Source organism: Eubalaena glacialis, chromosome 4 (assembly GCF_028564815.1).
Source record: "Eubalaena glacialis isolate mEubGla1 chromosome 4, mEubGla1.1.hap2.+ XY, whole genome shotgun sequence".
Classification (NCBI taxonomy): domain Eukaryota; kingdom Metazoa; phylum Chordata; class Mammalia; order Artiodactyla; family Balaenidae; genus Eubalaena; species Eubalaena glacialis.
In genome coordinates this window covers 173,595,643-173,617,621 of record NC_083719.1, presented here as the reverse complement: position 1 = coordinate 173,617,621, position 21,979 = coordinate 173,595,643, and the positions used below count along the sequence as shown (strand labels likewise).

The following is a 21,979-nucleotide window of genomic DNA, read 5'->3' as shown; positions in this document are numbered from 1 at the left end:
AAAAGGCTTTCCCTCAAAAGGCTCTCCCTGATGGTTTTCAGGGAAAGGTTTTTAAAGACAGTGAGGGAGGGGGGTTGTGGGGTGTGTGATCAGCTTATGGACATTCTTCTGATCGGCTGGTGGTGAGGTAATTGGGAGTCAATGTCATCAACCTTCTGGTTCCAGCTGATCTGGGGGTCTATGTGCTTGTGGGCAGCATGCAGTTAACTTCTACCTGGTAAGAGTTTCAGTATCTGCAAAATAACTCAAAGGACATGGCTCAGAATATTATCTATAGCCCTTGAGAAGGAACTAAAAGTCCTTGACTTTGTTTAGTGACTAAACTGAAATTATTTTGTCTTGCTTGACTGTTTTCCTTTCTAGCTGAATTTTCCCACTTCTCTGATTAAATTTATTCTTTGGAAATTGGGAAAGGCCTAGGAGGCTAAAGTTTTTTCTTCAGACAAGAGGCAGGCGGAAGACATGGGAGGTGGGGTCTGTCCTGGGATGGCCCCACAGGGTCCTGTTCAGTTACAAATGCTGGCTGTGAAAAGGGCTCCATCAGAGGAAGGGAAAGGAAAGTCTTGGGGTGACAGGGAAAGGAGGGATAAGGCATGGGTCTGGAATTCTGGCTACCATGTCTCCAGCATTGCTGGAGAACTAAAGTGCAGTGGAAGGGCTTGGGGCTCAGTTGCTCCAGACCACATTCTAGGGCTGGCTCCCCTCCTGAGGCCCCTCAGCCAGGATATCACCCAGTCCATGACAGCTGAGGCTGTCCTGCCCTTAGGGGTGTGACAACCCAATCTGAGGTTGGGACAAGTCATTTGTTACTAGTGATGGACACCTAAGTTGTTTGGAATCTTTTGCTTTTACCAACTAACCTGCAGTTAAATATCTTGTATGTCTGTATCAGTTATCCATTGCTGTGTAACAAGTTATACCCAAAGTTAGTAGTTTAAAAAGATAAACCTTGTTATCTCATAGTTTCCGTAGGTCAGGAATTTGGGAGTGGCTTGCCCTGGTGGATCTGGCTCAGAGTCTCTTAGGAGCTTGTGGTCAAGATATTGGCTAGAGCTGGAGCCAGAGGAAACTCGCCTGGGGCTGTAGGATCCATTGCCACAGATGGGTGTCAGCAGGTGCTGGCTGATGGTGAGAGGTCTTAGTTCTTCTCCCTGGAGGCTTCTCCACAGCAATGCTTGAGTGTCCTCATGATGTGGTAGCTTGTGTCCCCTTGAGTGAGTGACCAGGAGAGGGCAAGGCGAAACCTCAATTCCTCCAATATCATGCAGTTTCTTCTGTCACCTTCTGTTTTGCCTTCTATTCATTAGCTGCAAGTCACTAAGTCCAGTTACACTCAAAGGGAGGGCAATCGAAAAAAGTGTCAAAGGATTTGAGGACATATTTTAAACTTCCAAAATGTTGATGAGGGAGCGACTTTTAAATTGAGATAAAATCCCATAACATAAAATTCATAATTTTAAAGTAGACAATTCAGGGAATTCCCTCACGGTCCAGTGGTTAGGACTCCATGGTTTCACTGCCAAGGGTGCAGGTTCAATCCCTGGTCAGGGAACTAAGATCCAACAAGCCGAGTGGCGCCGCCAAAGAAAAAAAAAGTAGACAATTCATTGATTTTTTAGTATATTCACAATGTTATCACCATTATCTCATTCCAGAACATTTCCATCACCCCCCAAAGAAACCCCATACCTGTTGCAATTCCCCCTCCCCCATATCCTGTCAAGCACCATTCCACTTCCTATCTTTATGAATTTGCCTACTCTCAGTACCTCGTAGGAATGGAATCATACAGTATTTGTCCTTCTTGGCCTGGCTCATTTCAGTGTTAATTTCATCTAAAAAATACCTAGAGATCTAGAATAATATTTAACCAAATATCTGGATACCATGGCCTAGTGAAGTTGACACCCAAAATTAACCATCATAAGTCCACCCCTTGTCAACTTTGCAATCATACGCATCTCCTTAAACCATACTTAATTTTCAAATAAAGTGTCATGCAGTTACTTATTGTGTTAGGCAAAATTATAACCAGGTCATAATTTTGCCTAACACAATACAACTTTCCTGTATACAATGAAAATGCACTAACCCTTTCTCTAAAGGAGAATGCAAAGTCCTTGGGCGATGTTTACTTTTGTTCTTGATAACCTTTAAGTTAAATACTACAATGTAAAGCTAACAATACTTAAATACTGTACTATAAAGTCAATATGTCTCATGTTCCATGATAAGAGGATAAGAGAAGGAAGAATATATAGATATTACACACACATACATAACAAAAAAAAGAAGAAATACTCATGACAATTTCAGTCCTCACTTCTGTAACTGGTCATGTGGTCATAGCTGGTATTAACTACTTTCTTCTACTACCTGTTCCATATTCCCTTTGCCCTCAGCAAGCACCTGAGTGGTCATCGTCCTTTACCTCGTAGGGTGACCCAAAACTTCATTCCTGAAGGGTCTGGGCCATTAGCAGTCCGAACTGAACTGAGTTGTTGTAGTTTTCCATTGACCTTCATCACAGGACCATGGTAATACTAAGATATGCCTTCAGGGATCTCCTGTGGTCCAGACATGCTCTTCCTTACCTCCATTGTGGAGTAGAAGGCTAATTTCCCCCTTGGACATCACGATCCATCACCTCAGCCAGCACAGTAACCCCCTTCCTTGCCTGTTGATTCAGAGGCATGAGGAACCCAAAGTGGCCAGGTGGCTGTCTTAACTTCCAGTTCAATGAAATCATTGTTGTTTCTCCTGGTCTAATCATTCCTCCCCTTGAAATGAAGACCTCTAGGCCAGTAGAGCATAAGGTCACGGGGACAGGAAGCAAAAGTTTTGCTAAGGGGTCGCTAGTGGTAATAGTGAAAGGTGCCACTCCCACATCCACACCTTGATTCCTGGATCCGTGAATCCTGGCTATCAGATTCAGACCACATGCAGCCTCCTGGAGAGGCTGCCTCAGCCCTGCAAGGTACTGCCATCTTGCTGGCACTGTAACTGAGTCTTCAAATGGCCATTCTATTGCTCTATCAAACTAGCTGCTTCAGGATGATGGGGAACATGGTAAGACCAGTGAATTCATCGCCGCACTTCATTTGCTGTGCAGTGAGTTTCTTGATCAAAAGAATGCTGTGTGGAGCACCATGATGGCGGACAAGGCATTCTGTAAGTCCACAGATGGTAGTTTTGGTAGAAGCATTACATGCAGAGAAGGCACATCCAGAGTAAGTGTCTATTCCAGTAAACAAAATGCTGCTTCTTCCATGATGGAAGTGGTCCAAAGTGATCAACCTGCCATTGGCTAGCTGGCCAGGGAATGGTGCCGTACTGGGGGCTCAGTGTTGTTCTCTGTTGTCGGCAGATTGGGCACTCGGCAGTGGCCATAGCTGGACTGGCCTTAGTGAATGGAAGTCCAGGTGGCTGAGCCCATGCATAACTTCCATTCCTGCCACCATGGCCACTTGTTCATGCATGGTCCATTGGGTGGTGACAGGAGTGGCCGGGGAAAGAAGCTGACTGGTGTTCACAGAATGGGTCATCCTGTCCATTCGATTATTAAAATACTCCTCTGTTGAGTTCACCCTTTGGTGAGCATTCACATGGGACACAAATATCTTCATATTCCTCCCCCCGCCATTCAAGGACATCTATCTACATAGTCTTCCCCAGACTTTCTTGTTCCCAATTTTCCAATCATGTTCTTTCCAAGTCCCTGACCATCCAAACAAACCACTGGCTGCAGCCTATGAATCGGTGCATAATCATACATTTGGCCATTTCTCCCTCCAAGCAAAATGAACAGCTAAGTGCACTGGTTGAAATTCTGCCCACTGGGAGGACTTCCCTTCATGGCTGTCCCTCAGGGCTGTCACAGAGGGGCTGTAGTTTTACAGCTGTCCACTTTTGGTGGTGCCTGCATATTGCACAGCACCATCTGTAATCCAGGCCCAAGATTTCTCTTCCTCTGTCAACTGATCACAGGAAACTCTGCATAAGGCCATAGGTGCAGGCTGGGAGAGAGAAGGCAGTGTAACCGAAGTGGGGACCATGGGCATTTGGCCCATTTTTTCAGGTAACTTACTTCTGCCTTCAGGGTCTGTTTGGGCCTGATATATATATATTTTAAATTAATTAATTGATTAATTTTTGGCTGCATTGGGTCTTCGTTGCTGCGCATGGGCTTTCTCTAGTTGCGGTGAGCGGGGGCTACTCTTCGTTCCGGTGCGCGGGTTTCTCATTGTGGTGGCTTCTCTTGTTGCAGAACTCTAGGTGCGTGGGCTTCAGTAGTTGTGGCTTGCAGGCTCAGTAGTTGTGGCGCACGGGCTTAGTTGCTCCACGTATGTGGGATCTTCCCAGACCAGGGCTCGAACCCGTGTCCCCTGCATTGTCAGCCGAATTCTTAACCACTGTGCCACCAGGGAAGCCCAGGCCTGATCTTATATACATACCCCTTCCATTTGATGATGGGCTGCTGTGCACATCCCGTTTTATGGGATGATGGATCAGACAGTGCTCAGTTCATGATGGCAGCTCAGATCCCATAGTAACTTGGTGGCTCATGGTGAAGGGTTCAGTCTCTACTAAGGCCCGGTAGCAGGCGTAAAGCTGTTTCCCAAAAGGAAAGTATTTACCTGCAGAGGATGGCAGGGCTTTGCTCCAAAATCCTAAGGGCTTATGCTGCATTTCACCTACATGGGCTGCCAAAGGCTCCAAAGAGCATCGCTATCTGCCACTGACACCATTGGATCTGCTGGGTCTTACAGTCCAAGTGGCAGAACAGTTTGCACAGCAGCCTGGACCTGTTGCAGAGCCTTCTCTTGTTCTGGGTCTCACTCAACACCAGCAGTTTTTCAGGTCACTTGGTAAGTGGGCCAGAGTAACACACCCAAATGAGGAACATGTTGCCTCCACAATCCAAAGAGGCCCACTAGGCTTTGTGTCCCTTTCTTGGTGACAGATGGGGCCAGATGCAACAACTTAGCCACCTCAGAAGGGATACCTCGACACTCCCCACACCTCTGGACCCCTAAAAATTACACTGAGCTAGAAGGCCCCTGAATTTTTGTTGGATTTATTTCCTGCCCTCTGACATGCAAATATCTTACCAGTAAGTCCAGAATGGTTGCTACTTCTTGTTCACTAGGTCCAATCAGCATAATGTCATCATTATAATGGACCAGTGTGACATCTTGTGAAAGGGAAAGGTGATCAAGATTCCTGTGAACTAAATTATGACATAGGGCTGGAGAGTTGATGTACCCCTGAGGTAGGCCAGTGAAGGTGTATTGCTGGCCTCTTCAGCTGAAAGCAAACTACTTCTGGTCTTGGACAAGGATGGAGAAAAAGGCATTTGCCACCTATATAGCTGCATACCAGGTACCGAGAATGTGTTTATTTGCTCAAGGAATGAAACCACATCTGGTAGGGCAGCTGCAACTGGAGTCAACCACCTGCTTAAGCTTGTGATAACCCACTGTCATTCTCCAAGCTCCATCTGTCCTCAGTACAGGCCAAATAGCAGAGTTGAATGGGGATGTGCATTCAGTCGCATCTTTCAAGTCCTTGATGTTGGCACTAATCTATGCCATCCCTCCAGGAATGCAGTATTATTTTTGGTTTACCACTTTCTTAGCTAGAGACAGTTCTAGTGGCTTTCACTTGACCTTTCCCACCATAATAGCCCTCACTCCATAGGTCAGGGAACAAATGTGAGGATTCTGCCAGCTGTTAAGTGTATCTATTCTAATTATGTATTCCAGAACTGGGGAAATACCACAGGATGGGTTCAGGGATCCACTGGACCCATTGTGAAATGGACCAGCTAAAACTCCATTGATAACTTGACTTCCATAAGCCCCTATTCTTTTTTTTTTAAGTTTTAAGTTATTTTTTTTTATATTTAGTTATTTATTTATTTTTTGGCTGCGTTGGGTCTAAGTTGTGGCATGCAGGATCTTTCGTTGAGGCGCGCTGGGCTTCTCTCTAGTTGTGGCTTGCATGCATGCTCAATAGTTGTGGTGCGCGGGCTTAGTTGCCCTGCGGTATGTGGGATCTTAGTTCCCTGACCAGGGATGGAACCCGCGTCCCCTGCATTGGAAGGTGGATTCTTAACCACTGGACCACCAGGGAAGTCCCCATAAGCCCCTATTCTGATTGATAGACCACAGTGATGTCTTGGGTCTCCCAGAATTAGTGTTGGTTCAGAGCCAGTGTCCAGTAATTCCTGAAAGGCCTAATTATTTCCTTTTCCCCAGTGCACAGTCACCCTGGTAAAGGGCCATAGGTTTCATTGGAGAAGACTGGGAGAAATGTTAACATACAAATTTTTGGTAGTGTACCAGGGTCCTTCCTCAAGGGCACTCAGCCTCATCTTCATTAAAGATGTTCTGGGTTTGTGAACTGGATCAAGTCTGAGGATTGACTGAGGGGCCGTGACTCTCATTTTTATGATTCAAGTTAGACTTTTGTTCACTTGACCTAGAACTTTTCTGCTTAAACAGATCAAATAAGAACTTAGTAGGCTTCCCATCTATTTCACTTCTAGGAACACCATGATCAGCTAGCCAATGCCATAGGTCTCTGTGAGTCAGACTATTCTGATTGCTGCTTTTTTTTTTTTTTCCTGATTGCTGCTTTGACTCTGACGTCCATTATGGTAATGACACCCACCTTGCCTTTGGTGTTTGAGTGCCACCACTTGGCTTGTGCCAACCCGGGATTCATTTACTCTCATTGCATTTAGGTTTCTCAATTCAGTGGCAGCAGTTACTGCTATAAGTTCTGAGTTACAGAGAAGAGAGGTCATAGAGCTCCTCCAGGATGCTGGGGTTCCCCTCACAAATTTATTTCTCACAATCATGGTGAAAGTTGTATCCTTGGGACCTCCCAGGATGGGTGAGTAGGTCTTAAATGACAAATCCACTCTACATTTTCATCTCCCTAGGCCTTAGACTCCTTTCCTCAAGAGTAAACCATAGTTACCGTTGAATTGTTTATTTCTCCTTTCAATTTATCACATTTTGCTTCATGTATTTTGGGTCTCTACTGTTAGGTGCTTTCATGTGTATAATTGTTATTTCTTCCTGGTAGACTGAAACTTTTATCACTATATAACGTTCTTTGTCTCAAGTAACAATTTTTGTCTTAACATCTGAGATTAGTATAGTCAGTCCAGCTCTCTTTTGGTTACTATTTGCATGGAGTGTCTTTTTCTCTCCATTTACTTTCAATTTTGTCTTTGAATCTAAAGTGAGTCTTTTATAGACAGCATAGTTGAACCATGATTTTAAAAAAAAAAATCAGTTCTGACAATCTCTGTCTTTTAAGTGGAGAGTTTAATCCATTTACCTTTAGTGTAATTACACATAAAGACTTATTTCTGCCATATGCTATTTGCTTTCTATACGTCATGTCTTTTTTTTTTCAATTCCTCCATTACCGACTTTTGTGTTAAATAGATATGTTTTAGCATATCATCAAATACACTAAAACGTTTTGCAAATGTGAGTGTATGTAGGACATAAGAGGAGATCCTTAGAAGTGGAATTGCTAGGTCAAATGCAGGGCAGGGCATGCATTTAAAACTCTGATAAGGGGGACTTCCCTGGTGGCACAGTGGTTAAGAATCTGCCTGCCAATGCAGGGGACATGGGTTCGAGCCCTGCTCTGGGAAGATCTCACATGCCACGGAGCAACTAAGCCCGTGCGCCACAGCTACTGAGCCTGAGCTCTAGACCCCGAGAGCCACAACTACTGAGCCAGAGTGTCACAACTACTGAAGCCCACGCGCCTAGAGCCTGTGCTCCGCAACAAGAGAAGCCACTGCAATGAGAAGCCCGTGCACTGCAACGAAGAGTAGCCCCCGCTCACCGCAACAAGAGAAAGCCCGTGCACAGCAACGAAGACCCAACGCAGCCAAAAATAAATAAATAAAATTAATTAATAAAAATAAATAAATAAATAAAACTCTGATAAGTTTTACCACATTGGTCTTAAATGCTTCTACCAATTCAATTGGATATTTTCCATAGAGGGCTTTGCATTTTATTGAAAGCATCTGTTGGCTTGTTGGGATTCTCCCTTAAACTGTCTCCCTGGAGAGGGGGACCTAGTTATTCATTTTTTATATTCCCACATTTTAGTGCACAGGAAGCCAAAAAAGATGTGAAGAAGGAAAAAGGAAACTCTTATCATGTCGTGACAGGAATATTGGAAAATGAGGAACCATGCAGCATCAGGAACTTTTAGTGTAGCCATGCAAACCAGGAGTCCTGTGAGCTGACTTCAACTATTTAGTCCCAGAATCCTGGGAAGTGGCAGGTTCTCGAAGACACTTTACAAAAAAGGAAACTGAGACTAGGAGTTAGGAGATTAATGCTCATAAACTAGTAACTGAACTTTTACTGAGCACCTCCTGTGTGTTGGCATTATTCTCCCCATGGGGAAGACTATGATCACATGGTCAGCCCGTCCACATGGCACTTTCCTTTATAAATACTTCTTAAGGGAGTAAATAGTAGCTCATTTATTCCTCATCCCATCTTATGGCTATTATTTCCCTTTCCCAGATGAGGAAACCCTAGGCTCAGAGAGGTGAAATCACTTGTACAAAGCCACACAGCCAGTAGGTGGTCAGGTCTGGATTTCAACTGAGAGCAAGTACTCCCAATCGCTTTGTTATATACTGCCTCTGAATAATATTATTGTCCAGAGCAGCAGCAATCACCATTTCCGCGTGCTAGGCTCTGTGGTAAGGACTGTCCCCATTCATTTATTCAACCAATGCACACTGAGCAGCTACTTTGTGCCAGGCGCCCCCATTTTAAAGATGGGTTAACAAGTCCAGGGAGCTTCTTCGAGAGATGGGGACGCACCGCACCGTCCTCGCCAAGCCTCCCCAGCTGGGTGTTCCACCTATGTAAGGCATTCAGTTGGCGCTCAGTTAACCCAAGACACTGTCGCCGCCTCTAACGACACAGACGACCACGTCCGCAACCAACCGCTGCCCCAGCGCCACAGAGCAGCGGTTGGGGCGGGACCACGTACTGGAGCGTCTGCCGAGACGGCGGTTGGAAGCCCCGCCCCCACGCGTGCACGCTGCGCGTCCCGTCGGCCCCCTAGGCTCCGGGAGTCCGGGCGCGGTTAGAGGCGTCCTCAAGGAGTGCGCGCGCCTGCGCCGGCGGCGGGCTCGCGCACGCGCACCTGCGCCGGCGTCGGGCTCGCGCACGCGCACGACGGCGACGGCAGCGGTGGCGGCGGTTCCTGCCGAGGGCTGCGAGGGCGGGCGGCTCCGAAGGAAGCGGCGAAGCTGAGAGGCTCGGCGGCAGCGGCGGCGGTTTGGCGCGCGTGACTCTCGACCCTGCTCGCTCTGCGGCGGGCGTTTTGATCCGGTCCACGGGCGGGGGCGCAGCGGCGGCGGCGGCAGCCCGAGGCCTGCGGCCTAGGCCTCAGCGCGGCGGCGGGCTCGAGTGCGGTGCGGAGCCGGCCTGAGAGCTCTACGCGGCGGCACCATGAGCGTGGAGGCGTACGGGCCCAGCTCGCAGACGCTCACCTTCCTGGACACCGAGGAGGCCGAGCTGCTCGGCGCCGACACCCAGGGCTCCGAGTTCGAGTTTACCGACTTCACTCTCCCCAGCCAGACGCAGACGCCCCCCGGCGGCCCCGGAGGTGGCGGCGCCGGGGCCCCGGTCTGCGCGGGCCCGGGCGCGGCGGCCGGACAGCTCGACGCGCAGGTGAGCGGCACATGGCGACGCCGGAAGCCGGGGCCGGGCCTCGGCGGTCGGGGACCTGCCCCGGTTTCCCCTCCAGCCGGGCCCGGGCTGATCTGCTCGGGTCCCACAGTCCGGCCGGGTCCGGAGTAACCTGGCCGGGGATCTCCCGCTCAGGACGTGCCCGGAGTAACCTGCCCCAGTTTCCGCTCTCCAGCCGGACCCGGGTAGATCTCCTTCAAGTTCCGCTCTGGTTGCGTACGAGTGATCTCAGGACTTAGCTCAAGCCGGGTCTTAGGTGATCTGTCCCAAGTCCTCTTCCGGGCTTGTCCGAGGTGAGCGGCCCTAGGTCCGTCTCTGGCCAGGTCGGGGGCGACTTGTCCCCGAGTTCTCCTCCAGCTGGGTCAGTGCCCTGCTCAAACCAGCTCCGGGGTGATCTGCTCCGGTTCCCCCTCTGGCTGATGCGACCGTCCTGCCCCACTCCGTTACCTGTGGTCGCAGCCATCAGGGCACCCCCGCCCCCATTCATGCCCACTGTGCGGCGGGTTCAAATTTCACCGGGCCCTGGGATGCTGGCGAGAGGAGGGTCGAGGCTTCCCCAGCAGAAACGGAATTTTTGCATCCAATCGAGAACCCCACACTCCCTGACTTTTAAGATTATTCATGAAGCAGTTTGCGTTTTGTTTTTCCTTCTTACATTGCCTGTTGCTGAAATCGACCTGTTACGTAACTCCACAGCCCTGCCTTGGAAAAGTTGGTTTTGAGTTTGTTCCTCCAATGGGGCAGTGGTAGTGGGTTTCATATAAATGGCTCTGCCACGTCAGAAAGTTTTGTTCTTAATGATGTGAACATTTAGGGAAGGCTGCTCAGTTATTTTAAATTTGGGTTTGTGTTACGAGAGTGTGTTGTGCATACACTTCCTGGACCTGGGTCCCTGCCCCCGGGGTGGGAGAAGGGGCTGGCAGTGGCCTTGGGCTGGGCTCCCCAGGAATGTAGCCATCTTCCTGTGGATCTCAGATTCCATTCCTGTGCCTGGCACCTCCCTCAGGTTTATTTTCCTGAATTCTCAGCCAGGGAGGAGCTATAGGGTTCACCTTGTCATAGGTGTCCCTTAGCAAGAGGATCCACTGCCAGGGTGCGGGGAGCTAACACATCCTCAGCCAGAGTGAGCTCAAACCCTGTCCTGGAGGAGGGGGCTTACATTCTAGTTGGATGAGTCATTCCCGTGGGTAGACCACCCACTTGGACTTTCTTTTAGCCCCTAATAGAAGCAGAAAACATTTGACTCATGCTAACCCCAGATTCCTTAAAAATAGAAGCTTGATGGATGGGGCATCAGGGAGAACAGGTGTGCACCATATGTATGTTTTTTCGGTTTTGTTTACATATGGTGGGGGAAGGTAGGAGAGAGGGGAGAGTTTGCATGGAGAAATGAATGAGCCGCTGGAGGCTCATGATAACGCCTGTAGTTTCATACTCTGTAGACCTGTTTCCACAGCTGTAAAATGGGGATAACAGCTATATTTTTGTTACTTTTAAACATACGTGAAATCTGTACTCATGTATGAATGGATAGACCAGGTAGTGCTGTCTGTAATTTGTGTCCAGCGTGTCCGGAAGGCTGAGGATAAAAATCTCTCGGTTGAGCAGTGTGCCATGACCCGTGGCAGCTCAGGGTTGTGAGAGGTAATCGTTTTATTGCAAATCCTGTTTAAACTGTAGACTATAAAACAGCAAGCCTGGGGCAACTCTGAGTTCTAGTTGGGTTCTTTTTTTTTTTTTTTTTAATTAATAAATAAATTTATTTACTTATTTATTTATTTATTTTTGGCTGTGTTGGGTCTTCGTTGCTGTGTGCGGGCTTTCTCTAGTTGTGGTGAGTGGGGGCTACTCATTGCGGTGGCTTCTCTTGTATCAGAGCACGGGCCCTAGGCGCGTGGGCTCAGTAGTTGTGGCTCACGGGCTCTAGAGCGCAGGCTCAGTAGTTGTGGCGCACAGGCTTAGCTGCTCCGCGGCACGTGGGATCTTCCCGGACCAGGGCTCGAACCCGTGTCCCCTGCATTGGCAGGAGGATTCTTAACCACTGCGCCACCAGAGAAGTCCCTGGGCTTCTATTCTGAGTGCCTTTTGATTTTATCTTATAGGATGAGTGGCTGTGGATTGTCAAGTGCTGGGCAACCACTTTTGTTTCACAGCTTTACCGAGGTAGAATTCACATACCATACACTTCACCCATTCAAAGTGTGCAATTCAGTGACTTCAGTACATTCAGAGTTGTGCAGCCACCACCACAGTCGATTTTAGGACATTTTCATCACCATAAAAAGAAGCCCTGCACCGCTTAGCCTGTCTGTCCTCCCTTCTCTAACCCCAGGCAGCCACTAATCTTTCTATCTCTGGATTTAGGTACTCTGGACATTTCATATAAATAGACATATAGTATGTGGTCTTTTGTTCTTTTACTGAGCATGTTTTCAAGTTTCATCCATGTTGTAGCATGTATCTGCTTCATTCCATTTTATGACTGAATGATATTCCACAACACAGACAGACCACATTTTGTTTATCCACTTACCTGTCGGTGGACATTTGGGTTGTTTTTGTTTTTAGCTGTTATGGAAAATGCTGCTGTGAACGTCTGTGTACAAGTTTCTGTGTGGATGTAAGCCTTCAGTGAAATTGGTGGGTGGTATGGTAACAACTGCCCGTTGCTTTTTCGGGTGCTGCCAGACTGTTTTCCGGTGTGTAGCCACTTTTGATACCAGTCTTGACTGCCAGTTTTGCACAGTTGGTTTTATCTGAAAGTTTGTTGAGGTAACACATGTGTGTCTTGGCCAGGGTGGGAGAATGGCAGGCAGAGGTGACTCCTGCTGAGCTTTGAGTTGGTTCCAGTAACACTTGTTTTCTTGTTTATGATTTGAAACTGATATTTATTAAAGCCCTGCCAAGTGTCCTTAAGATAAAGGGACAGTTTTCTTGTGAGTATTTGACCCTTTCCTGGCCCCTTCCCCTACCCCTCAAAGGGCAGGGAAAGGTAATTTTGGAAGTCCTTTGCATAATAGCTGGTATTACAGACCTTCTGGTCTGCCTAGTTGGAATATTTCCCCATGACTGTTGCTACTATCGTGTTTCCTCCAAACATTGGAATTATGGTGAAAATCTTAAGAGTTGGGAACACTGCCAAACAAAAAAAAGGAAATGAACCATTGATACAGCCAGCAACATGGATGCATCTTAAAATAATTACGGTGAGTGAAAGATGCACTTAAAAAAGAGTATATACTCTTTGATTCTGTTCATATAAAACTCTAGAAAGTGCTAGGTAACCTACAGTGACAGAAGGCAGATCAGTGGTTGTGGGGAGGGGAGGAAAGGACAGAGGGATGGCAAAGGCATGAGGAGACTGGGGTGATGGATGTGTTTGTTAACTTTATTGATGGATTCACTGGTGTTTACGTACGTTGATGTGTGTCAGTTTATAAAATTATAAAGAGCTGCTACCTACTCTTCAAAACCTGCTGCCTTCAGAAGTCAAGGAAGGCTGTTCCAGCATATCCTTGATTGTCCAGGTAAACAGATCATCTTCTGCTTCCTGGCCCTCAGCTTATGATGAGGAGTGAATTCCATATAGTTCCGGGGTTCCTAAAAGTGGTGAGTTTAAAATTTGAGTTGGCCTTTTTTTGTTCCGTGAACACTCAGTACAGCTGTGACATAAGTACGCCTTGAGAAAATTGGAGATGAGATGCTGCTAACCTCGCAGGAGCTCTGGCATGTGTTCTACCTGTACTTTTCTCTTAGTGGATTTCTGGCATTTAGTTCCAAACCCCCAAAAGGGAGGGCTTACGTGTCAGTTACTGCTTAATAAGCAAAATAACTTCTAACTCTGTTTACCCAATTAATTTCATTACCCAGATTCAGCATGATTGGGGGAAAAGTTAACACTAATACAATACCAATATTAACAGCAGAACAAAGTTCTCTATCAATCTAGCTCCCACAACCAAAAAAGAGAGGCATCTTTCTAATAGCTTTACTGGGCTTCCCTGGTGGCGCAGTGTTTAAGAATCCACCTGCCAATGCAGGGGACACGGGTTCGAGCCCTGGTCCGGGATGATCCCACATGCCGCGAAGCAACTAAGCCCATGCGCCACAACTGCTGAGCCCGCGTGCCTAGAGCCCGTGCTCCGCAACGAGAGAAGCCACCGCAGTGAGAAGCCCGTGCACCACAATGAAGAGTAGCCCCCGGTCACCGCAACTAGAGAAAGCCCGCGCGGAGCAATGAAGACCCAACGCAGCCAAAAAAAAAAAAAAGTAATAATAAAATAAATAAATAATAGCTTTACTGAGGTATGGTCATATACCAGAGTCCTCTTGTTTGTTTGTTTTTTTATAATTTTTACAATTTCACACACCTTGATCTGGGTCATGGATATAAGCAGGTAAGACATACTTTTTTTTTTTTTTTTTTTTGGCTTTGCCAAGTGGCTTGCGGGATCTTAGTTCCCCGACCAGGGATTGAACCCGGGCCCCTGGCATTGGAAGCGCGGAGTCCTAACCACTAGACCGCCAGGCAGTTCCCGAGTCCTCTTGTTTTTAAGTGTTCAATTCAGTGTTATGTGTTTTTTTTTGTTTGTTTTTTTTTAGTAAATTTACTGGGCTGTGTAGCCATTACAACAGTCACTCACTGTTCTGAGTTCTCTTTCATGCCACCTTTCCTTTCCTCTTCTATTTTTGCTCCTTCTAATCTTGGTAGTTTCTTGTTAAAGCTCTAAGGTAGGGAGATCGGGTGACCCCGCGCTTCCCACGCCAGGTCACACATTGGGGAGATGTGGTGCCTCGTGTGCTAGGTAGGTTCTGTGCTGGAGTTCAGAGGTAGGAGCTGAGGCCTGGCCACACTGCTCATGTGGTGAGCCTGGGAGCCCTCATGTGTCTGTTCACGTTTTGTTTTGTTCCCTCTGCACAGACTCTCAGGCTGACCTCCTCAGCCTGGTTCTCGACTCCCGTCCTCTCAGTACTTCTTTTTTTTTTTTTTTTTTTTTTTTTTAATAATGCTAAGGCATTTTTTTTTTAATTAATTTGTTTATTTATTTATTTTTGGCTGTGTTGGGTCTTCGTTTCTGTGTGTGGGCTTTCTCCAGTTGCGGCAAGCGGGGGCCACTCTTCATCGCGGTGCGCGGGCCTCTCACTGTCACGGCTTCTCCCGTTGCAGAGCACAGGCTCCAGACGCGCAGGCTCAGTAGTTGTGGCTCACGGGCTTCGTTGCTCCACGGCATGTGGGATCTTCCCAGACCAGGGCTCGAACCCGTGTCCCCTGCATTGGCAGGCAGACTCTCAACCACTGCGCCACCAGGGAAGCCCCTCTCAGTACTTCTGTTTCCCTGTCTTGCTGTGCCTGGGGAGGGCTGACTCCCACTGGGAGTCAAAGTGAGCCCTTTGCCAACTGTAGCTGCTTTGTTAGAAATGGCAGGTGCTGCCCAGTCTGCAGTTGACCCTGGGGACAGTGAGGGCCCAGAGGAGGGAAAGGGAAAAAAGCCTTTGTGAGTGGTGGTCCTTGAGTTGTTCAGGAAGTGCACCCTGAACAACTTGGGCACAGGGCTTGGCATGGAGGGAAAGGGCTGTTGTCCACGACGAGGGGCTCGGGCTGGATCCTGGAGCCTTGTGTTGCTGCTGAGGGGTGCCATGACCTCCCTTGAGAGGAGGGGCCCTTAGGTGGCGGGGAGACCTGGCAGAGTTTGGCTGAGGCTAGAAGGGGAGCTCAGGCAGAGAGCGCTGGGGTCAGATGTGTGCCTTCAGGTGAGCGCATGTGTGAACTACCACAGTACCAGGTGGCCACAGTGGCCACTCCTCCTCAGGCACATGCTTGTCACTGCTCTGAGCACCCGTTGTCCCCGAGTCCTCATAACTCCTCTAGAGCAGGCGTGAGTTCTCGTCTGATGGTTTTCATCAGGGCCCGGGATCCCCCTGGGCTGAGGCAGGGATCCCCTTGGATGGGAGGTGTGAGTAGGGGTCAACAGACCTTTGGAGGTGCTGCCCTGAGACCTGGGTGAGAGGCCTTGCAGGAGGGAGAGGCCCCACCAGAGTGCTGTGTGCAGGGGCTGGAGGGGCAGATTGTGGGCAGTGGCTCTCAACTGAGGGGCAGTTGTGGTGGTTAGTGTGGTAGGGGTGGTCTTTCGGTGGTATAGGACAGTCCAGCTCACAGAGAAGGGCCAAGATGACCATTGTGTTCAGTGGGACCCAGAGCAGAATGTGGCCTGGGAGGTGCAGAGGGGACGGTGAGTCGGACCGGGTCTCCAGTGCTCCCTTTTCCAAGTCTTATGGGGCCCCAGTCTTGGGGGGCTTTGAACTCTTCTTGCCGGAAGAGCTTTCCTTGGGGGTAAAATCCTACTTCCTCTGATAAACAACAGGAATGCCGGGTCCTGGGATCCCATGGCTGGAATAGGGTCCTTGTGCCTTTTTATGTGTGTTGGTCCACTAGCAGCTTGCGAGTTGGACAACTGAGCCGGGCTTCTCAGGATCCCTGCGGACTGTTGCCAGGACGGCTTCTAGACAGTACAGTTGATTTAGGCTGCCTGCTGAGCTGTGAGTAGCCCTTTGTCATGACTGAGGATAGCACCTTCTTATCTACTCTAGCTCTTCGCATAGCTCAGCTGCCAGGGCTGCCAGTGAACCTGGAGGGGTTGCTTGCCTCATCCCGGGGCAGAAGCCATTTGGTACAAGCTGTGCTCGTCTTCTATCACTCCTTTCAAGTGCATGGCTCTGCAGAGCTAACGCAGATTCCAGGCAGCCACCTTGTCCACCTGTATTGAGTAGAAATGTTTATTAGGAATTCTCTCATGTATAAGTGGATAAAGCAAATCCTGCCCATCTGTTTTCTTGATTTGATGGTTGTGAAGATTTTCTTTTCTCTTTTTTCTTTTTCTTTGCTGAAGTGTTTTAAAGCAAATCCAACTTGTCATTTCACTCTTCTGAGGTTGAGCCATATGAGTTAGTGATACTCAACCATTTAGACCTATGTTATTTAGAATACATTTCTAAAAACATGAAAAGGGCATCTTTCCTTCATAGCCATACTGCTGTGGTCAGACGAACAGCACCAACAATAGTTTTTCAGGATCATCTAATATTGAATACATGGGGCTTCCCTTTCTCCACAGTCAGATTATTTACCTGGTTCGGATCCCTGTGAGGTCTAGTTGTTAATGTGATTGATTGTCATGTCTCCAGCCCTGCTCTTCTGGGCAGCCCCTCCCTCTTCTTCTTTTCATGCCACTGAGCCAGGATCCGGTCCAGGTCATTGTCCTGTGAGGTGTCCTGCCTTCTGGACTGAACCTCTCCTCACAGCCTGGCTTCTCCCTGCAGGTGTGGGTGGATTCCATCTCAGTCTGTGAGCTCCTCTGAGAGTGGCTGACCCCAGAGCTGGGCAGGCAGGGGCAGCACAAGGTGAGCTGCAGACACCCCAGACAGGTCAAGGATATTCTTGAGCTTTGAAATGAACTGCAGGGGTGGACTTAGCATTTGATCAAAACAAGCGTCTACTGAAAAGAGGGAGGCACGTAGAACTCCTTTAACCCAAAGCTCAGGGACTGCTGTGTTGGGTTGGGACCATGTGAAGTTCCCTTCATTGTAGGTCAAAAATGGTCAAATCTCAACAATTTCTTGCGGTTAAAACTAATGGATTAAAGAAGGCTAAGAGATTACATCACAAATAATGTGTAATTGTTAACTGGATCTTGGATTTAAAAAACTGTAAAGGACATTATTAGAACATTGGGAAAATGTGTTTATGTGTATTAGATAGCAGTATTATATCAGCATTATTCCTGAGTGTGATGTTTATATTGTGGTTGTGTGGAGAAAGCCCTTGTCCTGGGACCTATGATTCTGAAATGGATCAGGAACAGAAAAGTATGTGTGTGTGTGAACGCATGTGTGCATACGTGTGCAGAGCAAGAGAGGGAGAGAGCAAGTGTGGCAAAATGTGAGTGGCTGGTGGATCCAGATGGTGGGTGTGTGGGTCATTCATTCTCTGTAGTTTTGAAACTTTTTCAAAAGCTGAGGGAGAGTGGATCTTCTGTTAGCCTTTTCCTGAGGCAGGGCTCAGAGACCTGGTAGTTCCTCTCTGCCTCAGGTCACCTGAGGGAAAGGCGATTTCCCACTCGCTCTTTTTTATTTAAGTTGTGGAAGAAAAGAATAAATGATGAGTCATTTTACATTTCAACCCTTATATTTTGGATGAGAAGATACATTCGTTTAGCTAACACTGTGAGAGCCTCCTGGGGTGTGGGCTCAGTTCTAGGTGCGGGGGTCACAGCAGGGAGCAGGACCGGCAGAGCTGGCCCCACTGGCGCCCCTCAGATGGGGTCAGGGGAGGCCTCCCTAGGAGGTGCCCTGTGGACCGAGACTGAAGGACCAGGAGCCATCTGTGTAGAAGCCAGGGGGATAGTGAGTGCAAAGGCCCTGGGACATTGGCATAGTCGGGGATTGATGGACAGAAATGTCCATTTCATGCTGAGTGGTATGACGCTTATGAGGTTTGGGGTAAAAATTTATGGTCTAAAAGTTCTTACCAGCACAGTTAGTGGTAATTTTTGAATTGATGTGCTTTTCCTTTGTGGGAATGAAGTGACCTCTCTTCCTGCTGCTCTGAGGTGCGCTGAGTTCTGCAGTGGGTCGTAAGAAACTCTCTGGGCAGAAAACCTCTGCAAGGCCTTGATCAGCTCAGCAGCTCATAGATGGACTTCGATAATGAGTGTCCAGAGCAGGGGTGGAGAGGGAACTGTTTCCTTCGCTTTCTGGACCCAGTGACATGGTGCCTGGGGATGGGCTTGGGGTGCAGGGAGGACTTTCCCTTCTTGAGCCCAGCAGGACCCAGGGGTCCTGGCTGGAGGTGATGGGTTGATAACCTCAGTCCTGTGCCAGACAAGGACACTCCCCTCCCTTCTTCCATTATGTCGCTTGGCTTGGATTGTGGGTGTTCTCTGTGCCAGGCACTCTTTAGTGCTTTAACTCGTTTAATTATAGTTGCTAAGGTCAAATGTATTTTTGAAGTTAATGTTTATCTTAAAACTTTCCAGAAAGTAGAGGGAGAAACTAACAAGCCAGTTATAGAAGTCTGTGTTGTGGTCAGGCCACAGCTGGGCAGGAGTGGGGCTGGGCAGGGGTTGGACAAGTGCATGTGGTGTGTAGGTGTGCATAAGTACTTGTGAGGAGGGACACACCCACACCCCCCAGCCACACAGCTACAGGGCCTACTGGGGAATCTGGACTCCTCTCTCTCTAGTCTCCCTGCCTTCAGTGGGGGTGAGGGAGAATCCATCTGATCTTGTGTTGTGGCGGTATTGTAATGTCTCTTGAGAGTTCCTAGAGCAGGTCCTAGAGCGGACTTGGATTTCCTGCTCCTTATTAAGCCTGAAGGGGTATGAGTGATGCAGAGAAAGGGTCGTCACATGGTTGGTCAGGCTCTGTTAAGAGCCTCACACATTCCTGATGTGCCCTCTGCTGGTTCACTCTTCCCTCTGTGAGGGGAGATGAAGTGTGGGATCTGAGGCCTGGATGAAGCAGGAGTGGGTGGAATGAAGGCACCTGGTGTCACACAGGTGTCCGTATTACTCCGCATACTAATTTTGATGTTTCAGGAAAGATTCACATATCACTAAGGATATTTCTTTACACATAAAAGTTTATACAACCTGGTGAGACATTTTAGGAGTTCTTCTAGACTAGGAGTTGGCAAGCATTCTCTTTTTTCTTTTTTTTTTTAATTAACCATTTTTAATTTTATTTTTAAAATTTATTTATTTATCTATTTATTTATTTATTTTGGCTGCGCTGGGTCTTCGTTGCGACGCACGGGCTTCTCTAAGGCGTGCTGTCTTAGTTGTGGTATATGGGATCTTAGTTCCCTGACCAGGGATCGAACCTGGGCCCCCTGCATTGGGATCGTGGAGTCTTAACCATTGGACCACCAGGGAAGTCCCCCAACCATTTTTTAAATTGAAGTATAGTTAATTTACAATATTGTGTTAGTTTCAGGTATACAGCAAAATGATTCAGTTATATATATATTCTTTTTCAGATTCTTTTCCATTATAGGTTATTACAAGATAGTGAATGTAGTACCCTATACTGTAGGTCCCTGTTGTTTATCTATTTTATAGTAGCAGGGTGTATATGTCAATTTCAAACTCCTAATTAACAGCCCCCCCCATCAGCCCCTTTGGTAACCATAAGTTTGTTTTTTATGGTTGTGAGTCCATTTCTGTTTTGTAAATAAGTTCATTTGTTTCATTTCTTTAGATTTCACATGCAAGTGATATCATATGATATTTGTCTTTCTCTGTCTGGCTTCACTTAATATGATAAGTGACTTCACTTAATATGATAATATGATATGTCCATCCATGTTGCTGCAAATGACATTATTTCATTCTTTTTTATGGCTGAGTCATATTCCATTTTATGTATATGTACCACATCTTCTTATCCGTTCCTCTGTCGATGGACATTTAGGCTCCTTCCATGTCTTGGCTGTTGTAAATAGTGCTGCTGTGAACATTGGGGTGCATGTACATTTCGAATTAGAGTTTTCTCCGGATATATGCCCAGGAGTGGGATTGCTGGGTCATATGGTAGTTCTATTTTTAGTTTCTTGAGGAACCTCCATACTTTTCTCCATAGTGGCTGCATCAACTTACATTCCCACCAACAGCAAAGGAGAGTTCCTTTTTCTCCACACCCTCTCCAGCATTTATTGTTTGTAGACTTTTTAATCATGGCCATTCTGACTGGTGTGAGGTGATACCTCATAGTTGTGGTTTGCATTTCTCTAATAATTAGCAATATTGAGCATTTTGTCATGTACCTGTTGACCATCTGTATGTCTTCTTTGGAGAAGTGTCAGCAAGCATTTCCTTAAAGTGCTAGGTAGTAAACGTTCTAGGCTTTGTGGGACAAGAAGCAAATACCTACTATTAGGTATTTAATCCAACCATTTAAAAATGTAAATACCATCTGAGCTTGAGATTGTGGCCCACACCCTCTCAGCCCTCCCCTGTAGCATGATATATGTGGCTCTTTCACTGCCATGAAGTGAAATCCAGGTACCATGATCTGGCCACACACTTTCAGAAAACAAACACATGTGTGCTGAGGCAGTCACACTGAGAGGTGTCTTGGTTCCTTGTCGGCAGCCTTATCCCAGTATTGCCGCTGCATGTGTCAGGAGAAGTGTTGCCAAAAGGAGAGGTGACTTTTTGAAGTAGTAACTTGCTATCAAAATTTCAAACAAAGGGGACTTCCCTGGTGGTCCAGTGGGTAAGACTCCATGCTCCCAATGCAGGGGGCCCAGGTTCAATCCCTGGTCAGGGAACTAAGTCCATCCGCATGCCGCAACTAAGAAGTCCGCATGCTGTAGCTAAGAAGCCTGGTTGCCGCAGCTAAGGATCCCACATGCCCACGTGCCGCAACTAAGACCCAGTGCAGCCTAAATAAATAAATAAATAAATGTTTAAAAATTTTTTCTAACAAAGCACAACAAGAAATTTAACAACCTGCTTAAAAATTGGCAAAGTACTTGACTAGACCTTTCTCCAAAGAAGATATACAAATGGCCAACAGGCATAGGAAAAGATATTTAGCATCATTATAATCCAGGTTATGCCAATCAAAACCACAATGAGATACCACCTCACACCCATTAGGATGGCTACTATCAACAACCAACAGAAAAATCACAAGTGTTGGCAAGGATGTGGAGAAATTAGGACCCTTGTGCACTACTGGTGGGTGGGAATATAAAATAGTGTAGCTGCTGTGGAAAACAAAAAGTTAAACATAGAATAATTATATGATTCAGCAACGTCACTTCTGGGTATATACCCCAACGAATTGAAAACAGGGACTTGAAGAGATACTCGTACTCCATGTTCATAGCAACATCATTCACAGCAGCCAGAAGGTGGAAGCAACCCAAGTATCCACTGACTGATGAATGGATAAACAAAATGTTGTGTGTCCATACAATAGAATATTATTCAGCCTTAAAAAGGGAGGAAATTCTGACACAGTTAGGACATAGATGAACCTTGAGCACATTATGCTAAGTGAAATAAGTCAGTCACAAAAGGGCAAATACCGTATGATTCCACTTATGTGAGGTCCCTATGTAGTCAAATTCATAGAAACAGAAAGTAGAATGGAGGTTGCCAGGGGCTGAGGGAGGGGGAATGGACAGTTTCAGTTTGAGAAGATGAGAAAGTTCTGGAGAT

At 47.2% G+C, this 21,979-nt stretch overlaps 1 protein-coding gene across 2 annotated transcripts in view; it reads left to right on the top strand.

Annotated features, from left to right (window-relative positions):
* The first annotated feature begins 9,233 nt into the window (after positions 1-9,233).
* UPF1 (UPF1 RNA helicase and ATPase) overlaps positions 9,234-21,979 on the top strand; it is a 36,045-nt gene continuing 23,299 nt past the window's right edge. For both annotated transcript variants that reach the window (XM_061190205.1, XM_061190204.1), the window contains exon 1: positions 9,234-9,737. In XM_061190205.1, the coding sequence (XP_061046188.1) occupies positions 9,516-9,737 (222 nt within the window). In that variant the 5' untranslated portion in view covers positions 9,234-9,515. The remainder of the gene's footprint in view (positions 9,738-21,979) is intronic.